The sequence below is a fragment of the Cuculus canorus genome, chromosome 3 (assembly GCF_017976375.1).
Source record: "Cuculus canorus isolate bCucCan1 chromosome 3, bCucCan1.pri, whole genome shotgun sequence".
NCBI classification, from domain to species: domain Eukaryota; kingdom Metazoa; phylum Chordata; class Aves; order Cuculiformes; family Cuculidae; genus Cuculus; species Cuculus canorus.
The window spans coordinates 95,529,086-95,550,063 of record NC_071403.1 but is presented as its reverse complement, the minus strand read 5'-3'; the positions used below and the strand labels follow the sequence as shown (position 1 = coordinate 95,550,063).

The 20,978-nt window shown below is 40.0% G+C and overlaps 2 protein-coding genes across 4 annotated transcripts in view; one reads left to right on the top strand and one right to left on the bottom strand.

Annotated features, from left to right (window-relative positions):
* The window catches only part of VASH2 (vasohibin 2), a 49,127-nt gene extending 44,199 nt beyond the window's left edge, over positions 1 to 4,928 (top strand). For both annotated transcript variants that reach the window (XM_054062032.1, XM_054062030.1), the window contains one exon: positions 505 to 4,928. In XM_054062032.1, the coding sequence (XP_053918007.1) occupies positions 505 to 574 (70 nt within the window). In that variant the 3' untranslated portion in view covers positions 575 to 4,928. The remainder of the gene's footprint in view (positions 1 to 504) is intronic.
* Positions 4,928 to 20,978, bottom strand: ANGEL2 (angel homolog 2). 2 transcript variants are annotated; one of them, XM_054062029.1, is made up of 9 exons: positions 20,863 to 20,978; positions 18,980 to 19,413; positions 16,582 to 16,835; positions 14,061 to 14,130; positions 12,248 to 12,669; positions 11,255 to 11,381; positions 10,529 to 10,589; positions 8,491 to 8,654; positions 4,935 to 5,605 (listed from the first exon to the last, which is right to left on the bottom strand). In XM_054062029.1, exons 2-9 carry the CDS (start codon positions 19,404 to 19,406, stop codon positions 5,451 to 5,453), a joined length of 1,680 nt encoding a protein of 559 aa, XP_053918004.1. In that variant the 5' UTR covers positions 19,407 to 19,413; positions 20,863 to 20,978; the 3' UTR covers positions 4,935 to 5,450. The 2 variants fall into 2 exon arrangements, with proteins under 2 accessions (XP_053918003.1, XP_053918004.1); XM_054062028.1 differs by lacking the exon at positions 20,863 to 20,978 and adding an exon at positions 20,268 to 20,397 and having other exon boundaries at positions 4,928 to 8,654.

Here is a 20,978-nt window from a genome sequence, read left to right as displayed (position 1 = left end):
GAGACTGAAGGGAGTTCATCTCCTGTTTTCTATTTGGTGGGCTCTAGCCCTTCACACAGAGCTAGCCAAGAGGAAAGGGCAGGTTCAGACAGACAACATGCTGTGGCCATGAGAGGCTTTGTGTGTTTGCTCTCAGCAGTTTCCACATTATTCTAAAAGCCAGAGCCCTGTTCTGGGGTAGGTCAGGGCAGGGTGTGTCTAGTCTTAGCTACTCCTCTAGGCCCTCTCTCGGAAAGTAGCGCTCTCAGGCTCAGATCACTGCCCCCAGGATGGGATGACTTATTCTTCACTGGTGCCCGGCTTCACAGGCAACCCACAAGGGCAGCTTGATCCCACTAGTTCATGTGACAAATTGAGCAGGTTTCTGCTTACGGTAAGAAAATTAGATCTAGTCAGTCCTATTCTGAAGTAAACAGTTCCTGATTTGACAGCTGCTCTCTCCACACCTGCACGGCAGTGTGGGATTGCTGGTGAGCAGCGCCCTCTTCTCTCCTTTCTGGACAGACCTGCAGTGGTGGACAAGAAAGGAGACCTGGCTACGCTCAACGAGGTAGGCTACCAGCTCCGCATCTAACAAAGCCATATGCTGGACAGAAGGCTTCCCTGGTGCTTCCCACTGCACTTTACCGGCACTCCATTGGAAGGAAAAAGGAATGGGACTACTTAATAACTTGTGAACTCCTACAATAAAAGATTTACCTAGAAAAAAGAAGGGGGGATTTTTTTTTTTCTGGTGGCAGTATTTATTTTCTTTAAATTCATAGAAAAGGCATCAGTAACACAAACCTGAAAATATGTTTATCAGGGTATAAGACTTCTTTCCCTCCATGAAGCAGATGACTCCAGTAGTATGACAGTTTCTTCAAATATAATTTCCCGATACAAGTATTAATTGAATTTAGGCATTGTGCTGGGTAGTGACATTTGGATAACTGAGAAATCGTATTCTTCATGTTAAGATGTGCTGAAGCACAGGGCAGTTAAAAAAAATTCATATTCAGTATTAATTCAGCAATAAAAAGCAGTGCAGAAGTGGTATGAGTTTTTAAAGTATCAAATATTACCTCACTAAACTTAACAGATATGCAAAACTTTCAGTGTTATTGTTTTGTAACTGATTTCTAATGTTTCCCAGCATTTCTGGTAGTATTAAACCAGCACTGGATGTTTTACTGCCACCTGTATTATTGTTTTGTGCATGATGCTGAAAGATGTTAAGTAATTGTAATACGCAAGTGTATTCTTAAACACTGACATCTTATTAGGCAAAATATGAGATTTGGGTTTTTTAAATGAGAATAACTGATGAATAATGAATTTTTAAACTTTCAGGATTTTTTTATACTTTGTCAAAAGCTTTTTAGTCTTTCTGGACTACACTGCTGAAGCACAAAATGTAGAGATTGCTGTTTTGTAGAGACAAGTGTTCACCGACTGCTCAGTTTGTTTCTTAGATATGCTCTGTGAATAAGGGAAAAAAAAAAGTCAGAATTGCTAACCTGAGTCTATATGCTTTTCTTTCACCATTTCTGTGTAACTTTGAACCTTGTCTTTGAGGGGCTAATCTCCCATGGTGATGCCTTGACATCTTATATTAAGATCAGGCATGGCAGGCTGAAGTTAGCCTTCTGCCATGCTGCTGTAGGGAGTTTTTCCTATATGCGTTGTAGCAATGACAGCTTAGTCAGACCTTAATAAGGAAACTTGTGTTGGAACAACTTCAGCAATAAATAAAACTGTGTGTCTGAAATAGCTGAAAATCAAGCTTGTCCGCTTCCTCCCTACTCAGTCCTTTTGTTCTAAGACTTAGCTAAGGACCTGTTATGAACTGCAGCGTTCTCAAGTGGCGCGGTAAGACTTTCATTGGGGTCCACCATTTGCATTTGTGAAGTTCTCTAGAAGCATTCGAGTGCTTACATTGCTGAAAATACTTCATTAGGTGCCTAATAACTGGATTATTGTGCAAGTCCAGCCTGTACCCTTAGTGCTGTGCTTATTGATGATACTGCCGTGGGCCTTGTGTGTACCTCCCCTCCTGAGCAATTACTTTTTGAGGATCCCCCTGAAGACAGGACATTGTAACACAGCAACAATGATGCTTTCTCAAATGGAATGATTTAAGCTCCTGGTACAACACTTAAATCAGCCAGCAATTGAATGGATACAGAAGGAGATGATTGCTTGTACACAGACTTCTGCTCGAAAAAGTCAATGACTCTGTCACCCACCTAGGACAGGAAGACAGCACTGAGACCCAACAGCCTTCTACAAACAGTGAAAGGCATTCTACTAATTAGATTTCAGAAGGTCTAGAAAGAAGACTTTTGAAATGTATTACACTTTTTTTATACAAGATTACCATATCAGTTACAGGGAAGACTTTCCTATCCCTCTTTCTGTAAACTTTTCCACTCCTGTGTCCACAATAGGAATTGTTTTGGTTCAGGAGTGAAACTGGAGAGAGGAAAATACTCTTTTGATACAAATTCTTGTGTAATTTGACATCAGCTGCAGAGTTTGTTTTAAACTTTGTGCTGCTCAGTGTCTTGTGACCTACACCATTTTTCATGTATTCCTCAAATTTCTCATGGATAAAATGTGAAACACTTACTTTGATCAGCTGTATCCTATAGCACAAGGTTACCTGACACGTTGTGAGGCTTTTTCTATGAAGTCATGGTTTACTTCAGCTCAAGTAATGGTGAGTGGTATATAGTTTTTACCACTGTCCAGCACAATTTATCTTCTCTTAACCTCCAAGTTACCCTGAAACTTGTTAATATGGTAAAGGTGTGGGACAAATTGCTTTTGGTTCTTGTTTTGAAGTTCAACTGAAATATTCTCTTGAAACTTTCTTATGATGGCATTTGTCTTAACTGTGGTTCTAGTGACTGTTCTAACTTACTGCAAAGTGGTCAAATAGTGTAGAAAACATGCATGACTTTTTTTAATCACTTGTATGTTTATGCACAGCATGAAATTTCAATAAAATATCATGGTACTTTTTTTTTTTAAATGACTTAAGGTGTGTTTTTTGTCCTGCCCAGGTTTCTATTCCAAGTTGTTTTTAGAATCAAGACGGGAACAAATTAAAGCATTTCTTTTAAGATAGTTGAGTACCTACCTCATTTATTATTCTACGAAGAAAAACACTGAATATATAGCCCTACAGCTACCCATTAAGGGGTTATACAAGGAAAGACTGAAACAACTCTCTAAACCCTGAAAATACATTGTTATGGAACAATAAACACCCCTGAAGTAGCAGCACTGATAAATGCATCATGTTAAGTAGCTGTTGCTTTTTTCTTTCAGTAGTACCTTGGCCCTTTCCCCATGTTATTGCCATCAAAATAAGGGAAAAAACTTGTGAGTTTCCTCTTTTATTAGAGGAAAGTAAATTATTATTGTCCTTTAATAATAACATACACTGTGAAGCAGAAGAAATATCTCTTACGGCCTTAATGGTCTCACGTAGGTAGCAGGCAAGGGGCGATACGGTTTTCAGAAGGCCATCTTTACTGCCTTGAGGAATTTGGCCAGCAACACACAATATATGAACACAAGCCAAGTATAGAAACCATTCATCAGCAAGTCCAAAGCATTTGCTTGTAAATTAGCATAAAACTTAATGTTCAAACCAGCAATGTAAATGACTAGGTGCTTGGCCTGGCCTAAGTAAGTGCTGCTCTGTGTAAAAGAGAATGGAACTGGTATGAAACCCCTGCTTTGGAGGAGATGGGGTTTCAGACAAGCCCAAGAAGTAATGCTCAAGTTAAGGCTTATTCTCAATAGCAGAACTTCTCTACCACAAAGTAACTGCAGTTGTAATACTGTAGTCAGGAAAAGGAAACCTGGATGAAAATTCCAAAAATTAGGATGGAGAAGAACAAATATGACAAACACACCAGAATGTGATTTGATGCAGGTTTTCTAGCACTACACTGAAAGATAATTCTCCCAAGTGTCAGTTTTACTTATATATCCATATGTAGTTTGATGAAGTTAGAAGACTTGTTTCCAGCCTCTCTGGCTCCCTGCAAGTTTCCTATTCAGGCAACCTTTTAGTTTTGTTTTGTAAATCACATTTTGCACAGAATGTTTATCAGTGCACTATAAGATTAAATATAGTATCTTGATCATTTAATACCTCAGAATCTGTCATTTCAATGAACAACTTGATGTTTTTATTAACTAGATGGAAAACAACTTCTCCAGTTGTTCAATATAGAAAGCCTCAAGATGTCAAGGACTGATTTCTTTTTCCTACAGTAGATCAAATGTGTTCAGTTTTGGGCCCCTCCATATAAGAAAGACATTGAGGTGCTGGAGCGTGTCCAGAGAAGAGCAACGAAGCTGGTGAAGGGGCTGGAGAACAAGTCTTATGAGGAGCAGCTGAGAGAGCTGGGGTTGTTTAGCTGGGCGGGGAGACCTCATCACTGTCTACAACTATCTGAAAGGAGGGTGTAGAGAGGTGCATGTTGGTCTCTTCTCCCAAGTGACAGGTGATAGGACAAGAGAGAAAGGCCTCAAGCTGCATCAGGAGAGGTTCACATTGGACATTAGGAGAAATTTCTTCACAGAAAGGGTTATCAAGCACTGGAAGAGGCTGCCCTGGGAGGTGGTTGAGTCACTATCCCTGGAAGTGTTTAAAAGGTGGGTAGATGATGTGCTTGGAGATACGATTGAGTAGTGGACAGGTACAGATGGAGTTGATGATCTCAAAGGTCTAATGATTCTATCATTATCAATTAGTTTCCTGTAAGTTTTCATGCTCATTAAACTTAGTTTTACTTCAGATACTTTTAAAAATATTCAAGTGAATGCTACCTGTATTTAAGCTTTTATAAGTTAAAGAAGTAACTTTTTAGAACATAGCTTTGCAGTAAGTAAAATATTTATCTTCTTCCTTTGGAAGTCCGGAAGTCCAGCCTTGCGGCCTCTGCCCTGATTGCACTGTAGGTAAGTGAGGAAATGCCTTCTCAGAAGTATTTAGATAATAGTGTCCACAGAGCAACTTTGCAGTAAAACATTACTTTCAGCCCATTGTAAAATGCGACACATACACAAACTTAGTACCCTTTACTTGAAGAAGCACACAATTCTCTGAATAATCAGTTTTACTGTAACTGACAATAAAAACCATTTTACAGCATCTCTGTGAAAAATAATGCCATTTTGAGACTGGCACAGATGTTTTCCATTATCAAAGAGGAACCTAACAATTTTTTTTCTTTTTGCCTCGAAGACTTGATAGAGGAATATAAACATTTTTTTTAAAAAAAAAGCCTATTTAAAAAGTCTACTTTACACAACACTAACAAATCAGGATGCAGGCAAACATTTCAACCGGACCAGCAGTGCTTGACTTAACCTTTAAAAAAATAGTAATGATCGCATGAAGAGAGAGGGTGAATGTAGCTTTACCCACACAAAAAGTCCTTTGTATATTACCGTTCAATAAGCCTGAACTCTGCTAGCAATGGCAGGTGGTCAGATGAGTTATTTTCATTGGGAAGACCATTAACAGTCCAAAGATCTTTCTCTGTGAGAAGTGCCAGCCTGCCAAGCAGTTTCAGACCTCCATGAGAAGAATCTTCTGCTCCTGGTTTAAAAAGAAAAAAGTGGAAACGTTCATCAGCATGGGCTAAAAATCACAGTCATATATATCCAGAAAGAGGAAAACAGTATGGCAGAAATAGTCTGGAGTCATTGTTCCATGCAAAATCACCAATAAGGCAGTTTGGAAATTTTTGTTAAATATTACACACTCGCTGTAGGACTTACAATCAGTAGAGCTCAAAGTCCTCAGAAAGACACCATCCCTCCATTTCGCAGAGGGATGAGTTGAGGTATAAAGAGAAAGGGATTTATTTGTTCATTGTAACTCCCCTGGAAAAGCCTCGCACAATCCAGTCCTATACTCTAGCACAACAGCATTGCCAAACAGAGGTGACGCTGCAAAATTAAGGATCTTTTGAGAGGTACTGGTTCACACAATATTTTATTTCTTCATCCTCAAGCACATAGCTCTCCATCAAGCAAGTCATACAGGAACTCTTGCTCACAAGGATGACAGCTTCCTAGCATTTCCTCTCCTGACTGTTCATCATAAGAAAGGGATCTTCCTCCAGTGTTTCCTGCAACTATTCCTATTATTGCATTAAAAAAAATAATAGAAACACACACACAAAATAATCCCTTGCCACACAGACAGAAGAAACATTGCATTGCTCATGGAAGAGGGGAAGACGACTCACAGCAATGCTATTATTACACCTTATTATTACACTGTACTTAAAATACTTCCTCATTTAAAAAGAAAAAAACAAACCAGAAAATCAAAGAGTAACCAGCTTTTTTTCAAATCAAGTTAAAAAAATCCATTGAGAATGAGGTCCTTCCATAACCTGTTAAACTTTTAGACTTCTTGAGCTCTGTATTTGAGTGAGATGACTACTCAGCAACCCTAGCTGTTGTTTTCAGAGTGCGGAGATTATATTGAGCATGTTGAGCGCTTTCAGGACCAGCAAAACACCAGCTGTAACTTCGACAAAAATATTTTCTGTACAGAAGCACTCAGCAATATTCAGAACTTCCTGGCTGAACCTGGTACTGGCTTACCAGTAGGCGTATTTTAGAGGATTATCCAGCAACTGTTAAACTCCTTGGATAGTTTAACAGCTCCACTTTTCGCCATCTGCCAGCTTTCCAGTCCTCTAACAACCCAGCAGCTGTTTACTGCTGCTCTGAAGAAACGCTTTTTTACTGCAAAGATGCCTTGGTAGCTCTAGAGCACACTCCCAAACAGCTCTCGAGCTACACTTATGATTTGGCACAGCACCTGCATGTCTACAGAGCAGCAGTTTGTTGCTACAGAAAGCCTGGTCTACATGCAGTGATTAATGTCAGCTCAGAGCACTCTCAAACTAGCAAAATTGAGTCCTGCAGGACTCAGGTAGATACTGAACCCTGACATCACAGCAAATCCTGAATAGCAAACCAAATCCTTGGCTAAGCATGACACAGACCAAAGCATGAAAACTTTCAAAATAACCCCGAACTCTTCAACTGGAAAAAAACCAATCAGTCGGCCTAGACCATACGTAATGCTCACTTGTTCACACACTGACAGCTTTTAGGACAGAGGCCCAGGTCATTAGGAAACTGGAAATCCAGACTATTACTTAGTTTCCAAGAACAAATGTATAAAAGCTACACCACTTTAAACTACTTGGAGAATTCAACTTCAGTCCCATTCCGTACCCGGACGTGGGGTACAGAATATTTGAAAAACACATGCAGAAAGAAAAGTGCTCCAGCTCTGCTAGGGCAATGATGGTGCAACAAAATATATAAGTGGGTGAATTCAAATTAAATTTTGCACAGGGATGCACTCTGAAATCACACAGCATTCTGTTAAATCAAAGCACTCAGAAGTCATTTAGATACTTCTCATACCCCTGTTTTTCAGTCAAAACTTTTATTTCTGTATTGTGAAGCTGTGGTATTTGATATTTTACATTAAGATAGCATTTACCGTTCACCTTATGACAAATGAGACTGTTGTGCATTGATTCAGTGAATTTTAACAATCACAACTCAAAGTATGAGAGATGAAGATGGTATTTTCTTTTTTCATACCAAAAATACTATTAATTTGTAAAAATCAGCCACAATCTACACTAGGAGCAGGAGTGGAATCCAGGTTTCTTTGTTCCAAGTTCTGCAGAGCCATATTTCTCAAAGCACTGCACTGTGCAGTGACCTTTGATGATGGCATAAAACACAGAACTAACAATGAGACTGGAAGCACACTACTCAGAAGTATCCGTGGGAAGAACAAAAAAATGCAGCAAAGATAAGCAGTTTGTTACCCACGCATACATCCACCCGCAGAGGTACTATGTCTTTCTTGCACCATCTGGTGAGTTTTAGCTGCAACTGCAACCAAGAGAGTGACAACTGGGCATGTGCAAGTGACTGCTCCTAGAGCAAGGGCCACAGAGGTCATTTACTTGACAGACGTTACATCAAGACTACCTGAAAAGCAACTTTCTAAGAAACATCTATTAGTTTTAATGCACATCATAAATTACTGTTCACTATTTTGTTGATCAGATGACTGGAAATACTGCTTTGTTGTAGGTCTGGTCATTCAGGTCCTGCACGGGTTACTGACAGCTGCATTTCTGAGGTGCTACTTACATTGCCGCTTTTCTGTAGCCTCAGCTCTTGCCTCCATGGTGAGATGGCAACTACAGGAATATTCCATGAGTTGAAAATGTTTACCCTGTGTGGCACTACAAGTCCAACTGAGGCAAGTCGACAAGGCCAGGCACGTTTCTAAGATAATATCTGACATTCAAAGCACCACCACAAACCACTGAGGTACCTCAGGCACATTAAATTACCATATTTCCCTTAAAACAGCATCTGAATGCTCTCATTTAGCATTTGTGAAAAATAATTAAATGTTGGTTTCTTTACCTGGCTGGACAGCAGTATCATCACATGCTGCAGAATAGAAAATGTAATCCACAGTGACAGCACTTCGAGAGTGACAAGTTGTTACTTCTGGTATCCCAGTTTCAGGAAAGTAATGAGAATAGACTGAAGACAATTTAAAACAGTGCTGCAGTTTTGATGACAACCTAAACAGGAAGGAAAGGAAATAAATTAATTTTCTTGTCTTTCCTAGAAAGAGTAAGGAAAGAAGAAATACCAAATAGCTCCTGGTTACAAACAAAATTAATTATCTAGCTATGCAAACCAGTGTTTCTCTCATGCAATCAATCCTACAGCCTTTTATGTTAGTGGCATAAACCTCTGCAGACAAAATCCAGGCAACTTTTTCAAGCAGAAGGCAGACACCTAAAAGCCTATCAAAACTGGCTTAACTCACACTTTAAATACACATAGCTTTCACCTCCATTTACACTTCGTAAGGTTTCACATGTCCTCATTTAGCAATTTCTCAACACATGGGTAAAAGCATCTACGAGAGTAGCTTATAAGCAAGCAACAGGCTATGAACTCATCTAACCAGGCCCTTCAGCATATAGAGACATTCACCCTTTTAGTTTTGTTTTTTTTTTCTCTCCCCTTATTGAAAGATATCAAGTGTTTTCAAATTAGGCTATGCCTAATCTTCATTCCTCCACTCAGGCTCCCATTTTGTCTCTCCCCATCATCTATCAGTCTGTTCCTCCAGTTCAGCCCATCTTGTCTCACCTGTTTTTTCATCATGAAAACAAAACTGCAAAACCTTTCAGCAAAACAACTCTTCTCTCCCTCCCAGCTATTTGCTCCCGTAAGTTCTGCAAATCAACCATCAACTGTACCTGCCTCACTTTGCACAACTGCATTTCAAACCTGAGCTGCAAAACGCTCTGGTTAAAAAGCAAGTGATTTTAAAAAGCAAAACAAAATAAAACAAAATCAAATATGTCATCTGTCTCATTTAGAGGAGAGAGAAACGCACCACTTAGTAAAACACAGAAGGGCAGCAATTTCTGCTTCTGTTACACAACATCCTTTTTAAGATGAGACAGAACACCCTGCAAGCAGCATTCAGCACATGGCATACCATTGATTTACTACATGGAATAGGGCGTCCTATCTTGTTATCCTTTTTTTTTTTTCCCAGAAATGCCGTTACTTAGCTTTTTGATCATGAAGAGTTTTAGTACAACTTTCTGCAGTGATACTAAGATCTCATTTCTGATAAGAAATGGCAGACTTGGAGCCTGATTTCACACATTTACACTTCGGGCAGTTTCCTTTTTCCGTGCCTTTCTTCATATGCTTTTCAAAAACCAGTTACATTTTCCTTCTCGGCAGTCTAGTGGTGACTTCCTCCTTCAGTTTTACAAGCAAATGTTTTGATCCAAGTAAGAGTTGTACTACCAAATACATAATACTCCAAACTTCAGGAACCCCAAGAATTTAAATTCTCTCACAGATCTCTTGACAAGATTTTATGATCTTTCCAGTTCATTTCTCTCCTTTATCCCAATTTCACATTGTATTATAGGTTTTTAATAGCATCCATAAATCAGTAGCTCGAAAACTGTAAAAAGAGATTTTTGTTGGGTTTTTTTTCCTCTTGAAAAAAACAGTCTCTGCAATTGGACTGATGTTCACAGCTTTCTTACAATATCAGTACAGAGTAGGACGTCCTGTTTATGTCAAGTGACAAGAACTTGTCAAAAGCATTCTTTTAATAAGCAGACAGAAAGTATCCTCTAGACAGCACTAATGCCTCACCTCTGCATTCTGAAAAAATATCTGCAAGTTCCCACAAGAACAAAGACTCCATTATTTCCAATTCTAGTCTTCTGCTTTCTGATCAGCTTTTTCCTGTTTAAATGGCAGATATTTTTTTTTTGCCAGATGGACAGGCTGGGCTGGGTGAGTATCTTGTATCCACGTCTGGATTCAGATAAAAGTTTGGTCTAAATCTAAAACAAACCCCCGAACACCAGGAACTAGTCAAAGGCTTCCATTTTTTTCCCCTAACACGTACTTTTCAGATGCTACGACAATCTCTTGGCTCTTGTCCAGTTTTGCTGTTTCCAATTTTTCTCCTGCAAAATAAAGACATTCAATTTACATCTAAAACCAGGATGTAGGGAAGACCAATACTGAGGAGATAAAGATACTTTATTCTGTAGCTTTTCTGTAAGCACATTTGTTTTCTGCAGCAGGCAAGATACAATTCAAAGCTGGATTAAATTCTTCTGTTCCATTAGCAATATCTCCTCCAAAGATTCTTTCAAATTATGTCCCATTCATTTAAAATTGGGTTTTCAGCCAAAGGAAAAACAGTGGATGAAAAATGTAATAATACTCAGCAAGGAATCGCTTGCTTTTCCCACTTGTTCCATGAAGTGCCTACACTATAATACATAAACTCTGAAGCAGAATGTAGGTTCATGCTACATACATGTGCTACTTCCCTGCACCTCTCTTTTCTCAGTCAGAGCACAAGCAGCTTTCAGGATGCAAACACAGTAGTTTAAATATTATGCACCAGCTCCTGAGTGGCAATTTTAACTATTACCTTCTAAAGATTCAAATTTGCAAATGCTTATGTGAAGAAGTAACTTTACAGTCTAATGAGCCCAAACAAGGAAGTTTGGCAATCTCAAGACTCACTGTTTTTCTTCCACTAGAACAGAATATCTGTTTTTCAGTGCCACCTGAATGACATTTTCGAAGGACCACAGAGTGCTTCGACCCAGACACTGACCTGCATTTTCTTCTTTTTGTTGTTGTTTTGTTTCATACACACAGTTTTGTGAAATACCTAATTTTTTTGGCCAAATTGGAATAGATAAGATTCTTTGTCCCCTTGGAAACTGTTCTTGTCCAGAGACCTAAAATGACAACATGAGCTTTTTTTCAGGCAGAAATCTGATTTTAAAACAAACAAACAAAACCAACTAAACCAAACCTGAAATAAGAGGACAATCTTTGTAAAGCTCTAAGGTTAAAGAAAAGAAAAGCCCCAGCTCCTTCAAATAAATTTCGATAATGGCTTGTCAAATCTGTAAAAATAGTAACATCCCTATATAAATCCCATTTGCTTACTCTTACCAAGTTTTTCACATCTACTCAACTTGAACTAACTTTTCAAGATAGTTTCTGTGACACTAAGCTGAGAGACTACCAAGAATACTTCTAGCAACATAACAGGACTGAGCATATGCAGCTCCCCAGTAGACACTTTATCTCCATGATGCATATTCTTCTTCAAGTCAAAGCACAGCTTGAAATAATTACCCATCCGCAACAAACACCAGTGGGTCTATTTTTTAACCCTTTTTCACTGTATGTACTCCACTTACTTTATATTAAATAGCAATCCAAACATCCAGCAGCTACATACAAGAGCTTAAAACAAAAAACACCTAACCCAAACCAGTTATTTTATCCTGTTTAAAGACTGTGACACTTTAACACTGGGATACAATCATCCTGTGGATAACTACCTTTCAAGAACAATTAGTTTGTGAGTCTATTTCAGAATACTAGAGGCAGACAGAATATTCTGTAAGGCACAGTAAATATACTCAATCTTATTTTAGCACCTCCACAGTAACTTTCACTTTGCAGATTGCGAAAGGGCACTATGATTGGTACTGCAACAGAAATAATCACAGTTATGACATGCTAGCACCACTCAAAGATTTCTCTTTCATCAGCATTAAACTTTTCATGAGAAGTGAAAAGCATAGCCTACCTTCCCTATCGAAAGTCCTTCATAGTTTAACTTTCCTTCCTTTATAAATCTGTACAGTGGAGAACCGGGAACAGAATTGAAGTCACCACAGATGATAATTGGACAGAAGGTGCCATCCTTTTGAGGGGCAACACTAGCAATCTCGGCCAGGAGCATTGCAAGTTGAGTCAGTTTGATGTCTCCTCGCCTTGGGTTGTACAGCAAATGCGTATTGGCTATACAGATTGCAGCATTAGTTTTACAGTGAAATATAGGCTGCAAAAGCAACACCAGTCCAACGTTGTCCCTGTCCAAGAGCGGAATATCCCGGCGAAAAAATTCCACTGGGTTTGATGAAATCAGGCTAAATTTGGAAGTTTTGAAGCAAACAGCACAGCCATCAGGTTTTCTCCCTGTCCTCATTTTATACTCACAGTGATACCCTGCAAGAAAGGCAATTAAAACCATAAAATACCATTGTATAAATTGAGATTATTTTTTTTTTTAAAAAGAAGAAAAAACCTCACACTATTTTTCTCACACGACAGTCACCACCCAGTCTAAAGTACCAAAGACACTGTGAAGCTCACATGGAAAACTGAACATGAGACTTTCTGTCCTGTCTACTTTATGTTTAGATACTACAGAAAACCTGGCCTAGTACCTTCTGGAATGTGCAAGCATCTACATAGTTTAAGATACCAAGCATGTCCACCTCTCGTCATGTGGAAAAAAGGCCAAACCAAACAACAAAAAAGCCCACAAATCACATGAAAGTGGGCCTACGTTTTCCATTTTTTTCTGGATGCTACCACAACAGTTTAGGAATAATACCACTGAAGCATTCCAATCAAAAGCGATAATCACCACAAGTCGTAAATCACTGTCTAAAACAATTCAGAGAACAAAGCTTTCAAATGTATTTACACAATTATGTAATTATCCAGTTAGCTGCAAGAGACAAGCTTTCAAGAGGGAAACTGAAACACTTATCAACTGACAGCATCACAGCTAAAACAAGTCCACCTGAAAATAGTAATTTGCCAAGTTAGTTTGTGTAGAGGTGAAAAGCAGAACTAATGAGACGTGTCTTTGTAAGAAAAAAACTAATGATCTTGAAACAATACCTAGGTTTCACCACTTCAAAATGCTTCACTGCCCAGCCCATGCCATTTGTAAATAGCCGCAGGAAGCTCAGTTGCCCACAGGAGCCTTGCCTTACAGTGTTGTTTCATGTTTCAAATGGATCTAAATCAGTACTGCCACTACACTGCCTTCTTTACAAACACTCAATTGAGAGCTAGACTAATACCAACTAACTAAGAAAAAAGGAAGAGAAAGTCCAGTGCTGCTCCTTGAACTGGCTCCTTCTGGCATCAGACAAGTACCAGTGCCAGGAATAGAGCAGAGGCCTAGGACTGGAAGGAGGCTTAGGGCGCTAAAGAGGTAGATCAATTTAAATTGCCATGAAATCACACTTCTAGCAGCATGTTCCTTGCCATAAATTCACATGGGACAGAGATAAACCAGTGCTATTTAGGCTGACTGACAGTACTAGTATAAAAACTAATCAATATAAACTGGCCATGGATAAAATAGTGCTGATATTTGGAAGGTTTCAAGACAGAAAAAAAAAAAACCCTAGAAAAGCTGGCCACCAGGAATATGGTCATTAACAGTTTCAAGAGAGCACTCAAATTTATAGAAGGGGGTACACAACACTGTTGCATGCGATGGCAGGAGACTTGATTCTATAATCTAAAAGAATCCTCTTAGGAAAATAGCACTGGGGCAGGGAAGATGACATTGTATTCATCGTAAGAGTTTATCATACCCAGGGATTCCAAACTTGACTTGATCTCTGTTCTATAGTGGTCTTCTTGGACTTCTTGCAAACAGAGTACCTAAGGCAAAAATTTACAATTGAAGGATATTATAAGTACATCAAATATTACTGTATCACATCTCTGCTGGCCATTCCACACATGTATTTAAAGAAATAATTCAGAGGGTTTTTCCCTCGCAAAAGGATTCACACTCCTACAGAAAATGTTCCTTAAGATTGTGAAGGGGGGCCCAATTCCTTCCACCCTTTCTTAAGACAGACACACATTTTCAGATGTGAAATTAAATTTAATCAAAATAGTGACCTGCTACTACATTCTCAGCAGTTTAGGAGTGGGGTAAATGCCAGAGCAGTGGGATGAAAAGGCCAAGGGAACACTTCACTGACTACAGCATGGACAAGTTTCCATATTATGATAACCTGAACTAAAGACCAACCTCAAAATTCTCCATTAAGAAAGTTCTCAGTGTCTGAAGCCTTCTCCCTGCACACTGCAGTAACACACAGATTTACAACCACCTTGGAACTCTGACTAAAATATTGTGTTCCTGAACGGTAATGAATTAGCACTGCCTGCAGAACCGCAATAACAGGCTTCCCTTACACAGTTGACACTAGCTCATTCAAGGTCTCAAAGGAGAACTAAACCTCAAGCAATATTCTGAGGTCTCTGCTTCACTTTACAGTTCAAAACAATGAATTGACTATGTCTTCTAGCAAGAACTTCCTCTGTATAAAGGGCACCTGCATCAACTAGGGTCTGTGAGCAAGCAGCTGTTCCTCACAAGTCAGTGTATGCAATAACAAGGTGTCACCTCTTTACCCAAGCACTGTGGCTCTGAAGACTTCAGGAAGTATCCTGCACTGAACTGCTCTTTCCTAGAGAAGTTGGCTTAGGCTCCAACCCTTCCATCCTGGAAAACTGTATGTTACCACTAATAGTGCCAGGCAGATTCTCACCAGAGCCCCTCTGCCCAATGCTCATCCCAGAAAGCCCACTAATGTATCTCACTGTACAGTAACATACATACAGACACGTATAAATTTATTTATAAATTTATAACAAAGAAAGGAAGAGCTTGAAGGGGATTTTGATTTCCAGCTTCCTGCCTACATACTAACATGACCGCAGTTTTCAAATGGTACAAGGCAGTTTTTCTGTGGCTTCTCTAATACAACTACTTTGATTTTTTCTGATACTGTTTTCTGACACGAATAGGATAGATTCCATCATCAAACTTTTACTGGTCCAAACAATGACTTAAGCTAAAAGTTTACTGACTTGACTTCCTGATTAAGATTAACAATAAGCGATAGGTGTCCTTAAAACCAAACAACAGAACCCCACAATCAATGCAGAGCCCTACACAGTAAGGTATTTTTTCAGACCCTGATATAAGCAGAACTTGAGAGTTACATCTCAGTAGAGAAGAAAAGCAAGATTGTTCAGAAGTAAAATGGTGCAGAGTACCAGATGAAGAGAGAAATGAACACCTGAGATGAATACTTTTGGATCAGTCTCACAGGGATACTACTAACATCTGCATCTGTCTCTCAACCTGGGACATTAATCTCAAGAAAACAGAAATCCACACAGTAGCCTCATCACCCAAGTCCTCATACAATAAAGAAGTAAAACACAATTCTTTGTTTGGAAGGCAAATTCAATTAAGTTCTCCCTTACCTGGTCTAATATATGGCTCTAAAGGATCAGCAGCCAAATTTCAGAAAATTATTTTTGATTCACTGAATATACAGACACTTTGTGTTGCTACCACCTAAACAAGTACGAAGTCAAAAGTCAGGCACCTGAAAGTTAGAAAACACCGGTCCTGGAGGTTGCCTTAATTTGACCTTCCCACGTGCATGCGCAATATTTTTCCTCCACAAGAATTTGTCATGAAAACTTAAGTATTTGCAAATAACGACTATTCAATCTTGCACGTCCTTCGTACTAATTTATAGCAGAATTAAAGACAGCCTCCAGCTTTGGAGCTTCCCAAACTGAACAGGCCCAGAAGCTGAAACGATTGTGCAGGAAGTTGCCCTATACCTCACTCTAACCACCTACCACTAGCTATTGTTACCAATATGACACTAGACTAGGTGGACCTTCAGCCTATGCAAGTATAACAGTTCTTATGTTTGATGCCCTATTTACAGTATTCTACTCAAGTCTGCTCTAGGCAGAGATTGTGAAAGATTTATGCCAAGAAAGAAGGTTTTGCAATTATAAAAAAATTCAGTGTTTCAGCAGACTATCAAAAACATGTCAAAAAGACCATTCCAGGAACTAATGGACAAGAAAAACAACTAGGAGCGATATGGACAGTGGAATTTGCCTTCTCTGTAAGTTCAGATCACACAGAATACACTAACTGCTTAAGCATAAATCAAAACTATTGTTAAGCATGACCCCAGACAGCCCACTTATCAAAAAGAACAGCAAGAATTTGCTACTCCACTTAATCATTTCTTAAGAAATATCTGCGTTTTGTTTTCCACTCACATCTGCATCCAGCTGTTTGATTTCTTGTAAAATGTTGGGAAATCTGTATGCCCAGATTAGCAAGCGTTGCCTGCAGTGTTTGTACAGGTGGGAGTTATCTTCCAACAAATTCTGTGAGAGGATATTGTAGGACATGACTGTAAAATCAAATTTTGCCTCACTTTCTGTATTGCTTAGGTCAGTTTGTTTATTTTCAAAGATCTTCATTGTTCTACTGTGCTGACAGAAATACTCCCAGCGTCTTTTGACGATTCCTGTTAAAAGCACATGAAACAGAAAAAGTTATGTAATGCACCATATGATCTTACTGTTCCTAGAAATCATTCTACTGACAACAAGTTGTCTTTCAAATAGCTTAAGTAATTCAAGAAGCTCATTTGATTAGCAGTGATTTAGATCCTATGTTTAAGATGAACTTCATGTAAGCATCAGTAAAAAAACAAAAACCTCAAAACACAGCACAAAACCATTATATGCCCCTGATTTCAAGCTGCACTGAAAATAGCGCACTGGCATGTTCTAAGAGATCACTGCAGTAAGGCTACACCAAGCTGCTCCCTGTGGAAAGGCTGTCAAACTGGTCAGCCAAAATCCAATCTGTTGACATTGTCTTAAGCTATGTTCTGCTTCAATCTCCTCAGTGAAGATGGGGTATGTCAGTTTAGGATACACTCTTACAGAAACATACAGACATATTGCCAATCCCTATATTTGTGACTAAGAAAGAGTTAGGAACAGGGGTTCACCTCTAGCCTATGTACAGTCTGATAAACTCAGCCATAAGCTACAATAGGGTCCATTACAGGGGTCCCAAAACAGATAATGAAGCTGATTTCCCTCAGTGAGGTTGAGAAATTTAAAAAAAATTAATAAGGTTCAGAATTACCAAGAGCTTCCAAAAACGCTTACTTTAATTTTTTGCCATTTCTAGTTTCATACTTATTTTTAGTATTATTATATGGAAGTTTATAAGAATATATTTGCCTATCATAAAGTGTCTGATTATTTTTTGGACACGTATTTCTCCACTTACAAAACTCATGAACAAAGACACCCTTCAGCTATGTCCCAGCTCCTCAGAGAGCACGCTGAGGTCCAGTTAAGTGTGCTATCAAATAGTGGCAGTCTGCAGATGTAGCTGTTAGGATCCGCCTTGTTTGGGTAGTAAATTTCATCACTGTGCCTAAATTATTCAGGACTAGTATTTGCAATGAGTACAGCAAGGCTTTAAGTACTGTTTCTATAGTTGCAGAGGCCACATTGCTCCTCAGCAGGTATTTTGTTTGCATATTGTAAGGTGACAGTAATAAAAATAACTAGGAAGGACAACAATGCTAACTACTCTCTGAGACAAAGGTATGTCAAAAAGTACTTGCTAAGGGGTCTGAGAAAGGACTTGGCAATAAAGGCACAAAGCAAACTTCAATCCTTCAACTCCTGAAGATGGATATGATGTTTCCAAGCCTTATGGGATATTTGCATCCAAAAATGCCTTTGAGGTGCTCATGGCATCTGCCATCCTTTTCAGCCACAATTAAACATCCAGTTTATTTTGTTAAGGAAGTAATTTATGCAAGACGGGGCCAATTTTGACTGTGCCCCTCTATCTGTTTCACAGTAGACAAAGCTGCAAATATCCACAATACTCAATGAGATATTTGGATGCTATGTAGAAGATCATATCTGTAATAAGCTGAAGCAGACACTTCCCAGCTTCGTGAAAGGCTGTTACAGAGTTAGATACACATCTTTGCACTTCTTATTGTACTCACCTGGATAAGCACATTTGCCAGTCATGGTCTGACACAAAACTTGCTAATATGTCAGTGGTAGAACACAGATGTAAAAACACAACCATATGATCACACTGGAAGCAAACACCATTAAACCTCAGTCCATTAATTCTCACTATCTAGGTTGCCGGTAACTCAACTGGCTCAGAAAGAAGGCAATTCAGGTCCACTAGGGCTTATGAGCTCAGGTAGGTACAAGGAGTACAGCTCTGTAACTGCTAACTCAGCCCTACAGCAACTTAGCTAAATCTTTTCACTGTAAGAGTTCCCAAGTTAACAGACCTGATCTGAGGTAACAGGTATCTCAACACAGAGTCATCTGCACCAAGCTCAGGACTCCCTAGCTGGGAAATCCCTCGCATAATTGCCTGTGTTCTAATGCCAAGCGCAGTGAACTTCATTCTGGCAGATTGATTGTCAGCACAAAACATAAGTTTACAGACTAAATGGCATTACAAAACTGTCACATTTTTAAGACAGATGTTTTCTCGAGAGGTGCCAAGAAAAACAGTAACTCAAAATGTACAGGCAATATTGCTTATAACTAGTTAGAGGTGTTTGGCATTACAAATAAAGAAAGGACATGAACAAAGAGCATCTTTTACCTTTCTTGCTGCAACGTTTTTCTTCAATCTGTGCTACAGAAAGACCTGATGCTTCCTCTTGATTAGAGACATTTGTTCCTTCTTCAAGAGTTAAAGTATCATGCTGGTCACCGAGTTTTCTCTTCTTTGTCAATGGCTCTTCTCCCTCAGATTTCATACTGGGGTTAGGTAGGTGGAAGCAAGAACTCTGCACGAAGTTATCAAGCTGCCAATTACAGTTCTGAAATTGTCTCCAAGGTCCAAAAAATGGAGGGATTCTACAGTTTACTGAGAAGTCAGTTGGAACAGGAAGTGGAAACGAGGCCCAAGGATAGTGCCCGGCCCATCTCGTACAGCTGGGAACTGGGCTGTTCAAGGCAAGCATCTGAGAACCATTCCAGTGGGCGATGCAGTCTCTGCCCAGCCTCTGCACATGACGGGGCAGCATGGAGTGTCTACCAAAAAAAAAACCACAGGCTTCATTACTTACACACAACTACGTTCGTCTCTAGAAGACTATGGATGCAAGCGATAAGTCATGACTTACAAAAGTTATTCTTTCCCTACAAGTTAACACATGCAAGATATTAAAATCCTTTTAGACACATACAAGATATTTAAACGTTTATCAAAATGATATGCAAAAGTGGGACTTTACTTATACATTTTTTCCCCGCTTCCAGATTTACAAATGCCATTTAGTTTTCAAACTTTATCCATCCGGGTAACTATTTATTTTCTGCCTTGTTGAATTCAACTATCAGATCTTTCAAGCACTCTGTGGAATGACCTTTACAAAAGGTTATTTTTGCATGCTGCATTAAATTTATGATAAGACTCTTTGAAAGGGATCAGAAAATCTCTTTCCTTCAAGCAGTCAGAAATTTGTTTAAAAAGCCACTGACTTGGCTCAAACCACAATGCCAAGAAGACAGGGAAGCACAGGTACCAACTCTCACACCTCTAGCACCAGCTTATAGAGTAGTTTTGTATTCTTATTTGTTTTCCAGGTGAGCAAACCGCAGCTTAGTGATTAAAGCCATGAAAATAAGCTGGGTTGTTTTGTTGTTTGTTTGGTTTTGGTTGTTTGGTTTTTTTTTTACTTTTTCCTCCAGAAAAAATAAACAAAATTTAACTCTCAACAAAAAAAGCAGGAAGGAAAGATGAGCAACATCAATCTGCCTCGGCTTCGTTTGTTTAAGCAAGAAGGGGTATTTGTGGGCCTGTAGAAGAAAGGTATCAAAGCTTAGTATGTTTGGAGCAGAACTGGTAGGAACCTCCCAGCTGCCACTCTAACTAGACAACAAACCAAAGGACAACTTCCAGCACCACCGGCTTGTTCGAAACGGCGCTTTCCAGAGTAATGGAGCCGAGAGGGAGCGGCGCCTTGGCGTTTCGGGAAAAGGACCGAGAAAGATCCCCTTACTAAACGCCCAGCACTCCCGCATGACCACCTAGGGAGGAAGGGAGGGAGGGAGGGAGGAAGGAAGGGAGGAAAGAAGGGAGGAAGGAAGGGAGGGAGGAAGGGAGGGAGGGAGGGAGGGAGGGAGGGAGGGAGGAAGGAGGGGAGGGAAAAGGCAGGCAGGGAGGAAAGAAGGAAGTTGAGGGAAAAGGTAGGGAGGGAGGAAACAGGCAGGGAGGGAGGAAACAGGCAGGGAGGGAGGAAACAGGCAGGGAGGGAGGAAACAGGCAGGGAGGGAGGTGGAGGAGAAAGGAAAAGGCAGGCAGGAGGAGGGAAGGGGAAAACGGAAGGAAAGCAGGAAGGAGGGGCGGGGAAAGGAAAGAAGGCAGGATGGAAGGCAGGCAAGAGGGAAAGGCAGGAAGTAAAGCAGGAGGCAGGGAGGGCGCAGGAGGAGGGCCGCCTGCTGCCGCCCATCCGCCCCCCGCTTCCCCAGCCCCGGTACCTGCCGGCCGGCCCCGTCCCGCGGGGCTCCGCTCCCCCGTGTGCGCAGCGCCCGCGCCCCCGGCGGGGGTCCCCGCAGCCCAGCGGCAGCGCCAGCTCCGCCCGCCGGGACTGGGA